At 37.6% G+C, this 19,211-nt stretch overlaps 1 protein-coding gene across 9 annotated transcripts in view; it reads right to left on the bottom strand.

Annotated features, from left to right (window-relative positions):
• The window catches only part of ARMC2 (armadillo repeat containing 2), a 72,543-nt gene that overhangs the window by 37,219 nt on the left and 16,113 nt on the right, over positions 1 to 19,211 (bottom strand). For 5 of the 9 annotated variants that reach the window (XR_015795865.1, XM_007434025.3, XM_025170403.2 and 2 more), the window contains exons 1-2: positions 13,793 to 13,876; positions 145 to 366 (exon numbers count right to left, since the gene is read on the bottom strand). Coding sequence is in view for 8 of the 9 variants with exons in the window: in XM_007434025.3 (XP_007434087.1) it covers positions 145 to 362 (218 nt within the window). In the remaining variant the exon portion in view is untranslated. Of the gene's footprint in view, positions 1 to 144; positions 367 to 13,569; positions 13,750 to 13,792; positions 13,877 to 19,211 lie in introns of those variants that run through there. The other 4 variants (XM_088139153.1, XM_088139150.1, XM_088139158.1 and 1 more) reach the window with 2 other exon arrangements.

Below are 19,211 nucleotides of genomic sequence, written 5' to 3'. Positions count from 1 at the left end.
TTATGTCCTGCTATAAGATGTAGACAACTGCATAACTGCTTTTTTTTAATTCTTGAATTGGGAATGATGAGAAATACTCAAGTAAGTTTCAAACCTATATTCAGTATAAACAGGGGTATCTCCCCTTCCATCAAATCCTCATACCTAAAAGCAGAAGGTGGCCTATTTTCAGGTGTTCTTGAAGAGGTGGAACCAAAAAGTTTCCTTCGCTCATCTCTTGGTGTAAATGGTCTCTGAGTTCTTAAAGTCCTTAGTGTACTTCGTGCTTCACTTATGATCTCAGCACTAGTCTTCTGGACAGCTAATGAAGGTTTATAGAATGCTTCTGAATAGTCTAGATTTTTATTCTTTGAGGACTGCATATTGCTGCACAAAAAAAGAAAGGAAATATTAAAAGACAGGATTATTTCCTATGTAAGTTTTTAGAATTCAGATTACACAGTAATGTACATCTAATCCTTGTAGTTCCCAGTATATTGGTCATTAGTCCATGCTGCTTAGCCATCTGTCTGCACTGCAGATTAGCATAATCAGTCTAGTCCATACGCAAGCAAAAACCATACTACAGCAGGATTCTCTAGTATAGTACTTTGATATATACTTTTATGATATATAATATAGCCTCCAACTGTAATGAATATCCTCCAGCAAGAAATTAACAAACACACATAAGACGTATAACCACAATAAACACAGGATCATTTCAGGCAAATTTTAAACACACACAGCTTACAAAACAAGATTGGACCCTGGCAGGTTCACAGTTGGACAAGACAGACAGCCTATTAGTTAGGTATGCCATAAGCTATTCAAAGCTTTAAAGCTTAAGACCAACACTTAGAATTAAGTCTGAAAAACAACTGGCAAATGCAATCAGTGAAGATTCCATATTGGAATAAAAATATCATAATATTATTTATTAATTAGCAAGTATAGCTGCACCAACCGTTGGAATTTTGTTACAATCTCTGGAAGCTCTTCAATAGTACAGCTAACTTCAATAGTCTAAATGTGATCTAATCGAAGTATGGAAAGCTGTTGCCAGATCAGATTCATGTTCACTGGGTTCCCCACTAATCACATATGAACATTAAGGTTTTTTAAAATCTCATTTAAATATCTCTGTGTAGCCTAACTTCAGCTCTTGCTTCTGAAAACTTCTGGGCTTTCACTTTCTATCTCTCTCATTAATGTTTTATGTGATAAGACATATCTTGATTGTTGTTGTTTTATGCCGTGGTAGAACTGGGCCAAGCAGAGCAGAGTTAATAAGATAGAAACACAACAGAAGAATATGTCTTAAAAGTCCAAATAAGAAACAACAGTGAATGGGCATCTAAAGTTTGATAAAAGTCTTATGTAGCAAAGCAGCATGTCATCTTAAGGTCTTCTGAATACTTAATACCCAAAAAATCTTATGGATCACCAACATCTACAGTACCAGAGGTCCAATCAAACCAGCACATCCAGCTCCCTCATCATGTTTTTAAACAAGTTTACAGCCCATCTGAACTGTTCAGAGATACAGTTTTTGAACCTGCAAAAGAACAGCAATTGTTCCAGCTAATACAAAGCTTCTTCTGATACTGCAGCTACAATTATTCTTGCCCTACTTAATGACAAAAAACCCACACAGAAGTGTAAGAAGCACAGAAAATCTTTTTACAAAAATGAAAGATACACAAAAGCTATTCATTGAAAGCTTCTCTGTTACATACTCTTACCGCCAAACATGGTAACTCTCCAAGTCAAAAGAAAACTTCACTAATACTCATAATAAGAACACTTACTCACCTATCAGTTTATATTTTGGTGAGTGATGCAATAATGATATCTTAGCAGGATTTGAAATGATAAAGAGAAAACATCTACTTTCAAAAGAAAGAAAGCAACACTATATGTGCTATCAAACAGAAAATAAACATTGCTGATTAGTTGATTAGTATTACAGTATTACAGTATTACAGTAATACTAATACTAATATTAGTATTACAGTCAAGAATACTAATATTATTTTTCTACTAGAATGAATCACCAATTTAAAAAAAAAATTAAGACCTTGCCAGTACATATATAAATGAAACCTGCTTTAATACATTTATACAATTTAAAGAAACACACCAACTCAGTTACTTTCTACGTTAGTGATCCATTTAGAATATCTGATTTGTTACCTCCATGGCATAAAAACACATGCCAATTTCATTTTCAGTGCAATTTCTGCAGCTCTCCTTCCCAAGCCACTTCTTTTCAAGTACAAACACCGAGCAGAAATATATATCTTACCCCAGAGTAACTGGCTTGTTTTACATATCTGCATTTGATTACTGTACACTTGAGGATCTGTAGCTAAATGTGTGTGAACTGGTTCCATGGGATGCATTGTGTTTGAGTAACATAAAGAAATATTAAAATCTAATTTGTAATATTGCATCTATTCCTATGATTGCTTGCTAATGAATTTATGAAAAAATCTTATTCTACAGTTTTAGTAGAGGATTCAAATATCTTTCCTAAAGTCAAGCACATCATCCTTTCACATAGAAGCTCTATTTCTTTCCTTTTTAGCTCCTCTCATGTAACTGCTCTATTTACTTTGTCTTTGTCCATTACTTCTTTTGTTAGTCTCTGAATTCCTTTGCACCGTATTTAAGCAACTACTTGAATAAAGAATAAGAAACACAGAATAAAAACAAGCTTTCTTGGAATGTTCTAACTTAATTTTTCCAGCTGCACTCAATGGTCAGAAACCCAAGAGGACTTTAGCTGGGAATTTTAAATAGTAACCCTTCATGCAGCAGAGAAGACTATTTTTTATACTCAAGAAATTTTCAGAAGCAGCTTGTAAGTTGGCATCGAAAGGAGCATATATTCTATTTAAACAGAATTCTGACTAGATCTTAGGCATTTGGTATCCTTAAAGAACATCAAGCTAGAAAAATGGAGAACAGTTTAACTCTGATCTTGTCCATGTGCAGGGGCTGCATCCAGGTCAGACTGGCACACACATGCCATGCCCACACAATGCTAGAAAGCCAGTGTGGCGTAGCGATTAAGATACTGGACTGACACCCAGAAACCCAGATTCAAGTCCACCCTCAGCTATGGAAGCTAACCCTTGCACAGTCTCTTTCTTTCTCTCTCTCTCTGACCAACCTACCTCACAGGATTGGGAAAAATGAGAAGAGCTGTGGAGCAGGGAAGAACCGGCAAGAACTTGCACTTTGTCTTACTATCCAACTCTGTGTATTCTCCTCTCCATAGCTAAGAAACCATAGTGCTTTGCCACCATTCCCCATCCTCCTCAGCCATCCTGAAAGACAGCTTTGCCACCTCCCCCCATCCCCCTTAGCTGCTATTTCTTTCACGTTTTCCCTCTCAAATGAAGCAAGGATAATGTCTGTGGGGCAACAGCCAACTCTAGGTTTTGCACCTACCACTGGGTAACTGGAAGAAACATTGGCCGGCAATATGGAAGGACAGAAACACCACACTGAAGATATACATGCAGCAGATGAATCTGCCAGAGAAGGCCAGTGGGGCAAGGCTGGTGGCTATGTGATATGCCCTTTGTTAATGACCTGCTGCCACCTGTATCAAAAGGTTATTGCTAGTATACTGAGTTTAAAAACTCTCCATCTATCCACCTATACATCATATATGTCAAAAATTCTATATATACCAAAGAGCAATTGAGAAGAAGCTCCATTATACACAAAGTGAATTCCTGGTAAATGACCTTTATATGGAGCATAGGCCAAGTTATAATCACTAAGGTATAATCCTAATGTATGAAACTGAACATCAGCAAAATTAAACTTACAGGTAGTCATCGCTTAATGACCACAATAGAGACTGGAAAATTGGGTAAGTGGGGCGATCATTAAGCAAGTCATCATGTGACTGGACCTGATTTTATGACCATTTTTACAACGCCATTAAGCAAATCATGTGGTCATTAAGTGAATCACATGGTCGTTAAGCAAATCCAGGTTCCCCAATCAACATTTTTTGCTGGAATTTGCTCAATGACGTGATTTGCTTAACAACCACTGTAATTTGCTTAACAACCATTGTAAAAAAGGTCACAAATCGCAGTCACATGACCATGAGGGGTGGTGCGATGGTTTGCAACAGTCGTAAGTGCAAGTACAGGTCATAAAGCACTTTTTCCAAGGCCATCATAACTTTGGATCATTGTTAAATGAATGGTCGTTAAGCGAGGACTACCTGTACTTCTTAGCAAACTTACATAAAGTTGTACTATGGATCTATTCTTTCTTTATTGCTTTTAAAGACACATCAGTACAAAAACTAAAACATACAGATTTTTTTTAAAATTATAACACTAAAGAACAAAAACAAAAAAATTTTTGGGAATGTATGTAGGATTTCAACATAGCTAAGAAATGTTGATCAGATTTTAACTAAAAGGTTCTTCAAATATTTTTGCTATTCTGTTATTTTTCAGCCAAAGTAATCTCCCATACTACTTCTTATATGTATATAGTGCCATATACACAGTGGTGCTTAAAAGTTTAGCACCACTGTATATATTTTGAATTTTCAATATTTCTGCATAAATATGACCTAAAGTACGATCTGTTCTCCACACAAGTTCTAAAACTAAAAAAAGAGAACCCAATTAAACAAATGAGTCAAAACTTTATACTTGTTCATTTATTTATTGAGGAAAGTAATACATAAAAACTACTTCTCTAAGACATTCTAAGAGATCCACATGATAAAAATGGTGAAAATATATCACCCCCCACCAAATGTTTTCTATTAAACACTGTAATTTCTGAGCAGCACTGCTAATCAAGCTGGAGCAGGGAAATTCACACTCACAGTTTGTATCCAAAAAAGATAAAAGCATTATTGTTATTTAGTCATTCAATTGCTTTTGATTCTTGTGACTGCATAGAAATCATTTTGCCCGGATTGTCTATCAGTTACCGCTTTTTGAGTTTTTGTAAGCTCAGGCTTGTCTCATCAATGATAGTATCTAGCGACTTTGCCTTCTGCCAGCCACTTTATCAGTCTTCAGTTTTTCCAAACATCAAGTCTTCTCCAATACTCTTGCCTTTTGCATTATTTGTCCAAAATATTTAAACTTTAGCTTCATTATTAGTGCTTCCAGAGAATTGTCTGATTTTGCTTTATCTACTGCTAAATGCTTTGCTCTTCTGCTGTTGCACTGTATTCTCAATTCTTTTCCCCAATACTACATTTTAAAGATTGATGACATTTCTCCCAGCAATTTTGATTCAAATTTTTTCTAGACCAGAATTTCTCATGATATATTCTACATATAAGTTAAATAAATAAGTATACAATCATGAAGCAGTCCTTTCCCAATTTCTAACCACTCAGTTGCTTCCTTATTATTTAATAATAATTCTTCAATAGACAGACTCATGTTTTTAAAAGCTATCCACAATCTGTTGTAGTCTATACAATCAAAGGCCTTTGTATAATCAATGAAGTAAAAGCAAATGTCTTTTTATAACTCCCTTGCCTTTTCCACTATCCTCTAGATGTCACCAATGTGATCCTGGATGCCCCTCTCTTATCTGAATCCAGCTTGTATGTTTGGCAGTTCTCATTCTATGTACTGCTGAACTCTGGATTGCAAAATCTTGAGTGTTATCTTAATAGCACGTGCAACCATTTGTTGGGTTCACCGTTCTTTAACTCTGCCCTGTTTGGGTATTGGAATAGAAATTGGTATTTTTTCAGTACATAAGAAACTGCATATAGCAGTGTAACTGCATCAGCTTGTAAGATTTCTGCAGCTTTATTGTTAGCAATATTTTCCATGACCCAGTTAGCTTCACTTTCCAGAATATCTAGCTCTAGTTCAGTATTCAAAGCTTTGTACCTATCTTCAACCCAGGAATATTTTTTTTGCAAAGTTGTTCCATATACTCTCAACCATCTCTTCTTTATTTCTTCTTTTTCCAGTAAATTTTTGCCTGCTTTGCATATCTCTGCATAAAACTTTTCCTTGATTTTTAAAATTTTGTTAAAGTTCTTGTCCTTCCCTTTCAATTGTTATCAATTTCTCTGCATTGTTTCTTTAGGCAGAACTCTCTTCTTGCTCTTCTCCAGAACTCAGCATTTAAGCTGGGCAAATTTTGCTCTGTCTCTATTGACATTTACTTTTAATCTTTTTTCAGTTATTTTAAATGTGTCAGCAGAGAGCTACTTTGCCTTCTTTTGCTTTTTGTATTTTTGTTTGCTTCATTTTTAATGGTGTCATGAATTTCATTCTTATGTTTTTCAGACACTGTATTTATCAAATCTAACCCATTACAGTACATCTATTCTTTATCTTTACCACATACTCACATAGAATATTGCTGAGGTTGTATCTTGTTGGTCTGATGGTTTTATTTGTTTGCTTTAGTTTAAGCTGTAATTTTGCAAAGAGTTCATGATCTGAATGGCATTCAATATCAGGTCTTCTTTTTGCTGACTGAATGGAGCTTTTGCATCTTTGCTTGCAGTATATAAACAATTTGATTTTGGTTTTATCCATCGAGTGATGTCCATATGTAGAGTCAACATTCAGGTTGCTGGAAGAAGATATTTGCTACAGATGTTGAATTTTCTTGCCAGAACTTTATTTGTGAAACATCTATATTATTTCAATCATAGTAGTCTCTAAGCAGTACACATCAATGTACATAACAATAAATACATAATTATACAATATTTATAGAGCAATCAATGAATATCACAGATACAATGAAAATAATATATGGTGCCACATTTTGCTCAGGAAACATATTATTCCATTCCTCCAATGCCTTCTGGAACAGCCACATTTGACAAGCTTCTGAAAGATCATCAGGGAAGAGACCACTCCTGTCTCTGGGGCCAAGCTGTTCCAAGGAGGGGAACTCCAATAAAGAATTATGGCTTTCATACCTTCTCCTTCTAAATATCTCAGGAGGAGAGCACCCTCAACAGACACATTCTGCTTGCATATATTGAGTGAGCAGATTCTATTCCAGAACAGGTGTTTTCAAAGGCCTTAAGTCATACAAAGCTCTGTAAGTGATAATCAGCATCTTGAATTGCACTCACAAACATGTTGATAGTCACTGCAGCTCCCATATTACACTGCAATAATAGGTCTGGCCCCTTATCAGACAGACAATGTGCACAAGCTGGAGTTTCTGGGTGGTCTTCAAGGGCAGTCTTATATAATGAATATTCATTTTATTCTATATCCAGAATTTTAAAAGGCTCATGATAAAAATAATCCTAACTGTCCTTCAGGAATATTTGAATAGAAACTGCAAAACATTCAACAGAGATTGCACAATCATGTCAAATATGTGTGTCAATTTCTTGGAGCGCCTCTTTCCAAAGAAATGTGAAAATATTTTTTACTGTTATGAGCAACTATCCCCATATTCTATCGAAGTCCATAATTCCCAGGGTTCCTAATGAAAGTCCTGACAGTTAAACTTGGAGAAAATTTATTTAACCTTGTGGTAAGATTTACAGATAAACCAATTTTTCAGCTTGGAAGATTATATCAGAATTATTTCTGATTCCTATTGTTGTTTGAACTCTTCCCTTCTAACTCCAAGTTAAACTCAAATATTCTATCACAAGACCAGACAATTAAATGTTAACTATATTGCCTGCAATATCTTTAAGTGGTACAACCAAAGGCTAAATTTGCCTTAAGGCAGAAATACAAACACAAATCAATTTTATTTTTTCAATGTTCATTCCTGTAATTGTCCCTACTGCATTGCAAAATTATATAATATCCTCTTGACAGTTCTTATGTCTCTGATTTCCAGTCTTTAGAAAAATGAGCATTTTTTCCTACTTCAAAATCTTTGTTTTGCTCTAGAGGTATATGTTTTATTACATTTTAATAAAACTCTCTTTTAATTAAGTCACTAGCAACCTGAGAGGCATGATCATTCTGTTCTGCAGTACCATTAAAACCCACAACAGGTTCTAATTAAATTTCAATCAAATCTCCTTTCGATCTTAAATTGTCTGCTTTACAAGTACATTTACGATGGAGCCATTGATTGCAGAACCTTTGTGAAAACTACAGACTTTAGTTATAAATCTTTGTCTTCTCTCATCTCATTTGTATTACCTCTGCTCAAATTCAAAGTTAAAATTGTTATTTTTAGAACATGCCATATTTTCCTTTTAAGTAAAATAGCCATATTTTAAAATATATTTTAAATAATTAGGTCTTATTTGAAAAATTGAGCCAATTTTTTAGTCTGAATGATTCCTATAAAGCATATTTATGCTTTAAAATAAAATCTAGAATTTAATTTTAACAGGAAAAGATACACTTATGAATAAATATTTTAAATCCATATACAATGACGAACCTGTTTTTTTCTCCAAATACATTCTCTCAGAGTTTTAAGTATCCCTTCGTAAGTATCATAAATATTTAGAACTAGGACACTACATTACAAAAAAATAAAATAAAATAAAATAAAATAAAATAAAATAAAATAAAATAAAATAAAATAAAATAGCTAGCAATAGTGGAGTAACCAGACCTAAATCCAGTTTGCTCTTCAGGTAGCAAGGCCTTTTCAATTAATCAGACTTCAATCTTTATAAAAGATATTTGACATATAATTTTCCTACAATGTCAATTAGACAAATCAGCCTATAATTTGAGGGATCACTGTTATCATCCTTTTTTATAAATGGGGACAACAAAATTCCTGGAATTTGGCAGGAATTATTTATATGAGTAAATAAATCTGCAAGTAAGGAAGCCCACTAGTTAATGTAACATTTGAAAAATTCAGGGGGTAGAAGATCTTCCTCAGGAGCCTTATTGGACTTCAGAATCTGAATGAGTCCTCTAATCTCCTGTTCAGTCATCAGAGGCCAGGGTGGGGAGGGACTACGGCAGCAGTCCCCAACCTTTTTGGCACCAGGGACCGGTTTCGTGGAAGACAATTTTTCCACGGACCGGGGTGGTGGTGGTTTCAGGATGATTCAAGCGCATTACATTTATTGTGCACTTTATTTCTATTATTATTATTATTATTTCTATTATTATTATTTCTATTATTATTATTATTATTATTATTATTATTATTATTATTATTTCAGTGGGAGGAAACACTGGCGCTTTGCACGGGGATAGGAATCGGTTGCTGATCCCGCCTAGATGCGAACGTCAGAAAGACCCAACACAACGGAAGATCTGACTTCCCTGCGACCGCCAGCTAGGCTCAGCCTAGGAAGGAGGCAATGGGAAACCACTTCTGAAAAAACCCTTGACAGGAAAACTGCAGAGACTTGTCCAGGCAATCTCCGAAGAATCAGACACAATTGAACGGATTAAAAAAAAAAAAAAAGCTTGTGGGCTTACCAAAACTGTGACCAAAACTGTGACTAAGACAAGCGTGCTGTGATGGACTGGAATGGTGGGAGGGGAGTAAAGAATGTGCTCTCATCTCCAGAGGAGCGAGGAAGAGATAAGCGGAGGAGACTGGCACCTCCCTAAGAAATTCCATTGGTGTGAACTGACTGAGCCTGGGAACTGGTTTCATTCTGGGAAGATTCTTGTGAAGGGGTTGTAGCTAATAAACCTTGCTGGATTGATTCTGCATGGTCTCCTGGAGTTCCTTGGGCTAGGCCCAACAAGTGCAGGAAAGAGGCGTGGATGGAAGTGGTAAATAAAATAATGGGCAGGCCACGCACAGAGTAAAATAAGTGTCAGATTCTGATCACGCAACCTAGATCCCTCACATGCGCAGTTCACAGTAGGGTTCGTGCTCCTATGAGAATCTAATGCCGCTGCTGATCTGACAGAAGGCAGAGCTCAGGTGGTAATGCGAGCAATGGAGAACAACTGTTTTCGCTCGCTCGCCTGCCGCTCACCTCCTGCTGTGTGGCCCGGTTCCTAACAGGCCACAGACCGGTACTGGTCCGTGGCCCAGGGGTTGGGGACCCCTGGACTATGGGCCTTCTGTAGATCATTTTGTGAGCCTCTAATCCACTGAAACTTGAGGCAGTGAATAATTGGCTGTAATATTCTTCCCACATGGAGGCAGGTATAGGGATGTCCAGGAGAACCTATATTCCCACAATATTCCTGTAACCGAATGCCAAAAAAAGACTGGGTTTGGGGTTTTGGCTGCTAACTCTAAATTTAACCAGAGAGAAGACAAATGGTGAGATTTCTTGCACTTGATAGTTTTCTTGTAGTCTTGTCTATGACTACACCCTAGCATGGCAGCATGGCTATTATTTGGGGGATGGCTAGCCCATAGAGGCCTGCTGTCTTCAGCCCCAGATCCTTCATCTTCTTGGACTCTCTTCCTTTTTTTTAGTAATGTTTTTTAAATTTTTATGTTTTATGTATTTATACGTATTTATGGTTTTAATGTTTTGTGTGAACCGCCCAGAGTCCCCCACTGAGAGGAGATGGGCGGGGGAGAAATTTAATAAATAATCATAATAATAATAATAATAATAGTAGTAGTAGTAGTAGTAGTAATAATAATAATAATAATAATAATAATAATAATAATTTGACCTTAATCTTTTTCTCAGGGAATGACACTCTAAGTCAAACCAATGAAGGCCTTTTATCTGAGATCTGGGGGCCTTTTCAATCTCTGTTTGAAGAAGAAAAAATTTTCTTAGTCCTGCACTTAGGTTTTCATAGACTGAAAGTACAGAGCCGACATCTGTGCAAGGTGAAATAACTGTGTCTACCAGAGTCAGGGCTTGATCAGAATTCATATATTCAGTCAGTGCCACTGCATCCACTCTGGCCTATTTTATCCTTCTGTCCTAGTGGACTTCTAAATGAAGTGAAACCCATCTATCATTTGTGGTATGGGTCTGAGGTCTGAATGACCACAGAAATTTACAGCAACTGGTGAGTGGTCACTATCCTCTCTTACATACACCTGGATGTCTGAGAAAAGGAACAAGTTAGTATTTGAGACACATATATAATCTAAAGTGCTACTTGATTTCCCTCAATGGTAAGTAAAGGGATAAACAAAATTTTGGTCCTTGCCCCCTAGAATGTTCAGGTTATACTTGCATACCAGGTTTAACAACTGTATACCAGCAGTATTTCTTTTCTGGTCCCTAAAAGGCCATAAAGGTAATAGGGAGTGGAATTCTTTGGGGATGTTCATATTACTAATATGATGTTGTATAGAAGGCCCTAGCCTCACATTAAAATGTCCCAAAATAATTATAACTGTTTTAGGAATGTTTGAGATTAATTCTACCAAGGTTTGCTCTACGTCCATCCATGTATCAGGGGAATAATATGTAGACGTTTGCAGGGGTATATAAATGTTTAACATCACAATCACAGAGGCCTTATATTGGAATTTAACACTAAGCAAAAAGATGAAGAGGCACCTATGATCATTTCTGTGCCCTTCCATCCTAAGTCTTCCTTGATCATAAATGTTTAGAAATAGGACACTACATTATAAAGACATATTGCTTTGGGTTTCTTTAGCTTAGTAATGGCATTATATTGCACTCCTGTATAGTTTTCACTATGCATCATGCATGTTAAGACAAAACACAGAAAGTAGAAGTTGAAGATACCCCAATAGGTTATCTAGTCCAACCCCATGCTCACATTAACTAAGCCATCCCTGACTGCCCCATCCAACCCCCATTTGAAGATCAGCAGCGATCTGTCTAACAGAGATTAGAACACTCCTGGTCCTAAATATTTTCCTTGTATACAGTTCAAAATTAGGGTAAAAATATTCTTAATAAGCCAAAGATATATAAAGTGTTGCTTTCCTCATCACAAAAATACTTCAGCAGATGTGGACATTTCTATATTAGGAAAAAATATGTGGGATCAGCAGTAAAGATGCCCTTGAGTCAAGCTCCATGCTTATTAACTATATGGTGCTTCAATACAGTTTCATTGGCAACAGTAACAGAAGCATCCCTTCCTTTGCAATGTTTTTCAAATTCCCAGCCTGGTCTATAGCCCCCAAATTCCCTAATGGTTCCCATTTAAACAGTATTTAGCTTTCAAGCCCAGATAAGATAAGCCAAGCACATGGTAAATTCATCTCTGATCCATAACAAGATTTTTGTAATGAGAGAATTACAGAAACAAAAAGGTAGATTACTTTTTTCTTGTCCCATCATCCTTAGTCTCTCCTTGTTAAATAGCATGAAAATTTAAACCTAATGGCCAGCCATGAATCGGCACAAATTATTATATAGTGAAGGAAAGAAGGATTTTGAGTATAGGAGGGGGAATTGTGTTCATATCCTTCTTTAATCCTGTGATAGTCCAAGGAGGATTTTAAAACTCATGACATATATCACCCAAATTCTTATCCCTCCTTACAAGAGATTTAATGTAAGGCACTCCAGCCCTTTTCTCCCCCAGTTTCCTCTCTTCCTTCAACTGATACTTATAAGCAAGCAGATGCTTGCTGTGCTGTTTTAAGAATTTGTGTGTGTTTGGGGGGAGGTTATATGGTGTCATGGCAGACTGATTTCATCAAAAGACATGATTTGGTTTGACTTTGGCTTCTGTGCTTTATAAATCACACTGTATGGTATTTTGCCATACTCAAAATATGGCAGCTTCCCTTCTTGGCAATTTCAGAATCTGTGAAATTCTTAACAATAACCATGGGAACTGAGGATACTGATTCTCCACACATCTGGAAGACAGTGTCCTCATTGCATCTGAAGGACAGGTTGAGGAAGGCACATATGGTTAAAAGAATCAGTGTGGAGTTCAGCCCTCCTACCACTATAGTTTTAAATTGAGTTTCTACTTGAGCCTTTTTCTTACACATATGTTCCTCTCAACCTATTAAACACTTACTCTCTGGAGAAACTGTGCCATGTACACCTCCTAAACAGCATGGGACTTCAGTGCAGTTATAAGGAAATATCATAAAGTTTAAATAGATGGGCTCCCAATTATTCCAAGGTTACTCCATATTGGCAAGTGCTTCCATAACATAAATATCAAGACTTACTGAGCTCAATTTCTGGACTTGTACAACAAGTAAACTATAACATAATCAACCTCACAGACTGATTATGCAAGATGCTAGGTTAAAATGTGGATGGCTTGGTGTGCTTCCGCATGTTGTGCAAGCATAATCATTGTCATAATAACCTGGCAACGTATCTGTTGTGCATATCATTAACTTCAAATATAGGAAAACAGATTCACTATCTGCTTTGTTGCAAACTCACTATTAGCTATTATTGACAAGCATTATAATAAAATGCAAGTTGATTCCAGCATTTGTGTAAAAGATAAAGGGACGTAGAGACCTTCTTTCCGTTTCAGGGACTGCCCTCTAAATTACCTATTTAATTTCCATTATCTTCTAAGAATCAATGGATCCTGGTAGCCAAAAACTACTGTATTTCACCAAAAGCAGTAATTCCCATCCAAGTTTCACACGTGAGAGCGCGCGAACAGGCACCTGTGATGTTGTATCGGCCAAATTCCTAGAGCGCGTTGGCCACAACAGTAATACACCTAAACTCTCCAGCTTACGTCCGTGCACGCTCACCACACACGCTGGAAACCGCCCGCAAGTCCTCCAGCTGCCACGCGGTACGCTCCCGGCACACTACCCCGGCGGCCCGTCACCACAGCAACCGCACACGCGTGGCCCTTCCTTCACTACAAGCCTTCCCTCGATTCTTCACCGCTTAAACTCGTATCTCCTTCAAGCTACTGAAGGGGAGAACTTTAAAGGAGAAAGCTACGAGAAACGAGCGGTCGTCACGTACATAAATCAGAATTGCTTTTCTTCTCCCGCCGAAGCCGGTGTAGTATGAAAGTTGACTTCTTTCCCCTCCATTATTAAATACCGCGCATACTCAGAAAAGCTGAGCATGCTCAATAGCGTCGATTGAAGCCTTTGCCCTTAACCTACTGGTAACTAGCGAGCCGTGGGCGAGACTGAGCATGCTCAATGGCACCAAATGAAGTGCGTCCCCATAGTTGTCCTTTTTATTTTGTGATGCGCCCTCAGCCAAAGGCGGGTAGTAGATTAGGGAAAGGATATGCTGTTATTCGGTAGAAAAGCAGTATATTCCTTATATTCCTCTAGCTGCATCATTATTTCAACAGCAATATCTGGTCCCTATAATTGTCTTTTCCATAAAGATTTCTCTCCTTTAATTGTCATAAGCGGAGTCATAAAATAGCCAGTTAACTATTTCACAGCCCAATCCTCAGCAGATTCACTTATCTGAAAAAAATTAATTACTTTTTTTTACCCTTTTAATTTTAATCACATGTAAAACCTGGCTGGCTCATGCTAACCCCTAGTTTGCAAAATAATTCCATTGGCTGGGTTCGCATATAATGAAAATGCTTTATACTAAAACAAGTTTATTTGCTTGTAAATAAATTTCACTTACATTGATTGTTTTCCAAACAAAAGTAGTGGGATTTAAAAGAGATATACATAATTAAATCCCTTTTATACGTCAAATCTTTAGTACTTCCTTTCAGATATTGTTGAACAGTAAATTAATCAACATTTAAATGCAAGTTACATAGGTTGAATCCAAGTTTATTCATCTAACTAGACAACAGACCACTGAAATCAGCAAGATATAAGTTATTCATAACTACATTCTCTCACTGGATTTCACCAGTCAACACTAAGCATTAAAATCTGGAATCAAGCCAAGCCCAATGTCACAAAGTGAACATTATTTTCTTGCCTTTTTAATAGCCTTCTCATATATATTCATCCATGTGTCTTCTCAATTAAAGAGGTACCACAAAGGAAATTAAATACCATCTGCAATGAACTTTTTTTCTTAGTACTCAATTTTGAAGCTCTTTTTGGATTAGGAACCAAAAGGAAAAATGTTTCCAAAAGTCATTTTAAACACTGAATGGACAATTCATTATTTCTCTGGCATACTCCCCAGAATTTTTCCCTTACTTATGAGGTGGCACAGTCAAAACCTCTGGGTCTAGTGTCATGATGCTGCCAAAATAATGAGCATGAACCTTTTCCCTGTGATTATAATAATGTAACATTTCGTTGAGCCACTTTTGTGTAAAAGTCACTAAGCTTTCTTGGCTCTTTCTCTAACCCCTTTCATAGGGACATTATTTCTCTTCTCCCCATTCTCTAGATTGTCAAGCTCAAGAGTTAATTTTTACTTTTGTGCTTAGCTTTCCTTTATAATTTTCTCACTTAACAGTCGCAATTCCTTACATCTATGTTTTAATTAAAAGGAGGTTCCAATCCTTTCCACCCCTCATCTGCACATAAAAAGCTAAAGACTCCCTTGAGTCAAATTTGAATTCTGATGGCTTCATGGACACATCTATGTAGTTTTCCTGGCAACAATACAGAACTGATTTACCATTGTATTCTTCCAGGATACTTGTCTATTTCCCAATCTAATTTACAATCTTGGTACTTTCCTAGTTGTCTCCCATCTAGGTGCTACTTTGATCCTACTATACTTAGCTTTTCAAGATCAATTAAGGTTAGCTAGATGCTAGTCCCTGCTATATGTTTCTCCATCATTGCCTTCATCCATTTCTTTCTTGCAGACCCGTAGACCTTTTTTGCATGCAACACCTGAGTAACAGCAATGTAAAGTAATTGCATCCCTTCTGCCAGCTAAAACCCTTTTGTAACCATTTTATCCAGGTAGAATCTGCCCATCCTATATGTTTGAGTTGTGAAAACATATTGCATATCCCCACCCTCAATGAAGCTGCAGGGGCAAGGAAACATGTCTTCTCTGTAGCTGCCCCAGCTCATTTCCTCAATATAAAAATCCCTGTCAACATTTGGGACAGAATTGAAAACAATCATCAGCTTTCAGATTTTTTTTTGAGGATTTTACTAGCTGGAATCATGAGAACAATGATAATGATTTTAACAGTGTTATGATTTCATGGTTGCTTTATATATGTAAGTCACCAAGAGTCTTATTATTGGAGAGGCACAGAAAATGTGTAAAGTAGGTAGATAGGTAGGTATCTAGATAATAAATAAAGCTGCAGAGTATCTGAAAGAGAGAAGCAGAAAACTATGAAGGTACCTTGGTTATAGTGATGCTTTCTTTGAAGGTCTGCTATGGTTTATTTTATTTTATTTTATTTTATTTTATTTTATTTTATTTACAATACTTAAACATTGCCAAGCTGATATAACACTGGGTGGTTTACAATAGTATTGAAATATGACAATAATATTAAATCATATTTAAACCAAAACTCAGCAACAGTTATAACAGAAATGTGGAGCCCATTCATTGTGTGTGTGTGTGTGTGTAGCTTTTGAATCTGCTTTTGACTCCTGGCAACTGTGTGGACTAGTCCCTGCAGCTTTCTTAGCAAGGTTTTTTGGATGTGGTTTGCCATTGCCTTCTTCCTAGGGCTGAGATAGAATGACCAGTTCAAGGTCACCCAGCTGGCTTTGTGCCTAAGGCAGGACTAGAACCCACAGTCTCCCAGTTTCTAGCCTAGTGCCTTAACCACTTCACCAAACTGGCTCTCCTCATTCACAGTAAGTCAACAAAAAAGTCATCCACCAAAGACCTGATTAAATAATGTAGTCTTCAATGCTTTGTAGAATACCAGCGAGGAGAGTGCAAAGGCAGCTCTATAGGCAGAGCATCACAAAGCACAGGGGTACTCTGAAGACAGAGGACAGTCTTCAGGCCAGTATCTCCATGGTCTGATACAGAGACGGAAGCTTTCTCTCCATATATGCATGTACGGATTGGGCAAATTTCGCTTGCAGGAGGTGATCCTTCAGGTATCTTGGAGCCAAGATGTATACGGCTTTGTAGTCAAAAACAGTATTTTGTACACAGAAACTGATTACAGTTCAGATATCCTAAAGTCCATGTGCAAAGGCTTGAGCAAAGCAAATGGGAAGTTTGGGACCTAATCCATGAGAATTTCATTAAGGATCTTCATCCTATTTAGCAATGACATTTGTTTCTGTACCTCTGATGCTGTGAATGAGCTAATGAAGTGACCAGCAAATACAGGTAGTCCTCGCTTAATGACAGAATTTCTGTCATTAAGCAATCTGATCGTAAACTGCAATATCACGTGACCACATTGCTTAGCAATGGCAATCTTGGTACTTCCTGTTGCTGTCATTAAGCGAGGATTGCGGGTTTTTAAGTGAGTTTCAGGCGGCTCACAAGCAGGCCGGCAGGTAAGTGGCTGCTGCCTGGTGGGGGAAGGTATGTGGGTAGCCGGCAATGGGCGGCACAAGTGCAGTCAGGCCAGGGGTAGCTGCTGCCGGGTAGGGGAGGGTGCATGGGCTGCTGGTGACCAGAACTTCAAGGACCAGTCGCAAGTAGCACTCATTCAGCATCATTGTAACTTTGAACAGTCACTGAACATATGATCATTAAACAAGGACTACCTGTAGGTGTTATACTGCAGTACAGGTAGTCCTCGCTTAACAATGCTAATTGGGACCAGAAACTCTGTCATTAAGCAACATGGTTGTAAGTTGAAAAATCACATGAACACACTGCTTAGCGATGGCAGTTCTAGCAGTCTTGGTTGCCATCATTAAGTGAGGACCATGCAGGTTGTTAAGCGAGGACCTCACATGACCATGACTTGCAACTTCTTGCCAGCTTCCCCATTGACTTTGCTTGTCGGAAGCCGGCAGGGAAGGTCACAAATTGCGATCACATGATTGCAGGGCACTGCAATGGCCATAAGTACAAGGACTGGTTATAACTACCACTCGTTCAGTGCTATCATAAATTCAAATGGTCGCTGAATGAGTGATTGTTAAACAAGGACCATGTGTAGTGGTTTGTACCTGCTAGTGTCTTGACCACTGTGTTTTGAACTAGTTTAAGTTTCTGGGCAGTTTTCAAAAGTACCCCATTAATCTAAAAATATAGTGGTGAGAGTGTGAATTATAGTCACCAATGATTTATGGTTCAGGTAGACCTAAAACTGGTTCACCAACCTAAGCTCCCCTGGTCACAACTACCATCAGTGTTTTTGTAGCAATTAAACATCTAGGAGAGCCCCCAAGGTGCAAGCCTGCTCCTTCAAAGTCAGGGTGACCTCATTTACAATAATCACCGGGGACATGTTTCAGCCCAGATGTTTCTGGACAAACAGTAATTTTGTCTTGCTGTCACAAAATTTTAGCTTGTTTCTACCCATCCAGACCCTCACAGCCTCCAGCCTTGAGACACCAAGTTAGGACTTTCAAAGCACTTCCTGCTTGACCCGAGGTAGAGCTGGGGATCATCAGCATACTGCTGATACCTCACCCGAAACTTACTTCTCTTAGAAGCCTCATAAACAGCAGGAATGACAGGTCCATGCCCTGTAGCACCCTGTGTTAGAGTCAATGTTCAGTGCTGAATGCACAGCACTTTCTGCAAAAACTCCACTACTGGATTTCTCCCCAGCTTTCTTTGCTCCAGCAGTTTAAATTACAGGTAGGGAATCCTTTTATCTTTTCTATTATTAAGCCTTTTCTATTATTAATATGAAGTCACCACACTATACACTGTCAGAATAAGCAACATTATGCAGAGCACAGAAAAAGAGATGGCAGTAATAAGCTTAAAGAAAATGAAGGCAGATGAAAAAAGGAGATTTAACTACATTAAAACCTCAATTTTACAGACCAACTGTGAGGAAGAGACATCCGTTAAAACAGAATGCCTGTTAAATCCAAATTGTCACAATTAACATAATTAGGTCATTTGCATCAATTCACATCATTTTGCATGAATATTTAATTGATATAATTTACATCATTTGTGTTGATTTACAACATTTGCACAATTTCAAACTTACGTACATACACAAGTGATGCAAAGTGATGCAAATTATGTAATGATGAAAATTAAATCAAGGTTGAGCCCTCACTTGTGGGATGGCTCAGTACTCTTACCCCTTCTGTTTAACATAACCTAAAACCACAGGGTTAGGTCATCTGTCAGCTCAGAGTCTGGCACTATCCCAACCCTGTGTCGTCACCCAAGCAATGCTGTCAGTAACTTGTCCCAGTATCTGGAGGCTCTGAGGGTCTGGATGGGAAGGAACAGTCTCCAACTCAATCCTGACAAAACCAAATGGCTGTATGTGGTCCGCCTAATTTTGGGAACAGTTTGTCTTTAATTATGGATGTGGTCACACTTCCCCATTTGAGACTAGTGCTCAGCCTGG

The sequence above is a fragment of the Python bivittatus genome, unplaced genomic scaffold (genome assembly GCF_059951505.1).
Source record: "Python bivittatus isolate LINGU-HERP-01145 unplaced genomic scaffold, Pbiv_v1 ctg000020_np1212, whole genome shotgun sequence".
Taxonomy (NCBI): Eukaryota; Metazoa; Chordata; class Lepidosauria; order Squamata; family Pythonidae; genus Python; species Python bivittatus.
This window is presented reverse-complemented; position numbering and strand designations above follow the sequence as displayed.